The sequence below is a fragment of the Emiliania huxleyi genome, assembly GCF_000372725.1.
Source record: "Emiliania huxleyi CCMP1516 unplaced genomic scaffold EMIHUscaffold_5068, whole genome shotgun sequence".
Taxonomy (NCBI): domain Eukaryota; phylum Haptophyta; order Isochrysidales; family Noelaerhabdaceae; genus Emiliania; species Emiliania huxleyi.
In genome coordinates, this window is record NW_005198192.1 from 1 (window position 1) to 1,627 (window position 1,627).

The window sequence follows — 1,627 nt, forward strand, 5'->3', positions numbered from 1 at the left end:
GCCGACGACGGCGCAGACTCCGAGCAACGCGGCGGAGGCTACGAGCACGATAAAGTCCTCGCTTCGCACTGTGGCCAGCGCTCTGGCCTTGCCGCCCTCGAGCCTCCCCATGTGGAATGTAGGCGCGCACGGCGGCTTCCCGTTTTGGGGCGAATGGAGTCCCGCCTTTTGTGACAAACTAGGCGCCGGGCGGGAACCCGTCTTCCGAGGCCCCCCTCGTCGTTTTGTCGACCATTTTTTGTTATTAAATGAACTCGGGGGCACAGGACGCGGCACAAACGGGGTACACCAAAAGGCACGGGCTGCCTGCACGGCGTTCACTCGAACGCCATGCACATGGCGCGGAGCAGCCCCTCCCGGGTTGGTGTCGAACCCGAGCGGGTCCTCCTCCCAATCCCGGCGCCCACCCTCCGCGTCGTCCTGCTCATCGTGCGCGTCGAGCACCCTGCCGAGGCACAGGATCGTCCCCTTGGGAACGCCTGCCCCTCGCGCGCGTGGGAACTCTCCCTGCACCGCCATCACGAACTTCTCCGTAGAGCTTTTCGGCCCTCGCCACCTCCGCCGCCCAGCCCTCCGCCGACGCCTGAGCCGACTTCTTCTCCCTGAGCGTCTTGAACACCGGCGGCGGCGCCGGCGATGGCGCCACCTCCGGCTCGCCCGCCGCCTCTGCAGCCATTTTTTTTAGTGTACGTACTTATAGCTTACTGGGAGAAAAGAGAGAGGGGGGTTGTGTTTTCTCTAGGCCCCTAAGGGCCCTACGCGCGGCGTGAGAGCTCGGAAGCGAGCTTTGCACGGCGATCGAGGATGGCACGGTTCACCCCCTTCACCGAAGCGATGGAGATGCGTTCCGCGTGGTGTGACACAAATGAGAGGCGGGAGTGGGGAGGGTACGCGGTGCGGTCAACGCCCGAGCGTTGAGCCTCTTAGTGTATGTGGCTCTTACGTGCATTCCCGTAATTTTCGCTTTTTAAAGAAACAACTCTTTTACGAACGCCGGCGGTCTCTAGTCACATCCGGCCGGCGCAGCACCCTGGTCATATCCGGCCGGCGCACCCGGCTCCTTTCCATCGCCGACATGAAATTGAAAGAGTCGATGAAGCGAGTGGCGGGTCCGATTGTCGTCGGAGTGTTCACGCCATTGCTTCTGATCGCTGCCGTCGTCATTGTGCACGTCATCAGGATGACTGCGGCATCGACGAGAGCCGAGAAGCGAGGAGAGTACGTGGAGACCTCCACCAGACGGAGTTGCGCAAACTTCCGCCGCGTACCTCTCGGCGGCGTCGATGAGTTCGACTTTGGGGCCGAGAGCTCGATGGTGGACGGCGTGGCGGCCTTTCGCCAGTTCGTGCGGAGCAATTTGCAAGAGCTTCGACCGGCAGTCTTTAGGAACGTCCTGACTGACAACGAGTACCTGACGCGCATCCGCAATGACGAGGAGCTCGCTGAAATGCTCACAGCGAATGGGGTCGAAGTGCAGGCGGAGGGCTCGCTACACGAGTTTGAGTACAGAGAGCGCAACGGAAAGCCCGAGATTATGTCGGCCGCAGATTACATTGCTCGATCAAAGAGGGAGAAGCTGTACGTGGTCGACTCGGACTTTGGCTGGCTGATCGAAGGTGCTGGTGTG

At 61.6% G+C, this 1,627-nt stretch overlaps 1 protein-coding gene across 1 annotated transcript; it reads right to left on the reverse strand.

Moving 5' to 3' along the window:
- Window positions 1-244: 244 nt before the first annotated feature.
- Window positions 245-676, reverse strand: EMIHUDRAFT_256640 (hypothetical protein; the record flags this gene model as incomplete). The annotated part of the gene is made up of 3 exons (XM_005766581.1): window positions 245-253; window positions 337-479; window positions 514-676. The coding sequence occupies 3 exons, from the start codon at window positions 674-676 to the stop codon at window positions 245-247; spliced, it is 315 nt and encodes a 104-aa protein (XP_005766638.1).
- Window positions 677-1,627: the final 951 nt, after the last annotated feature.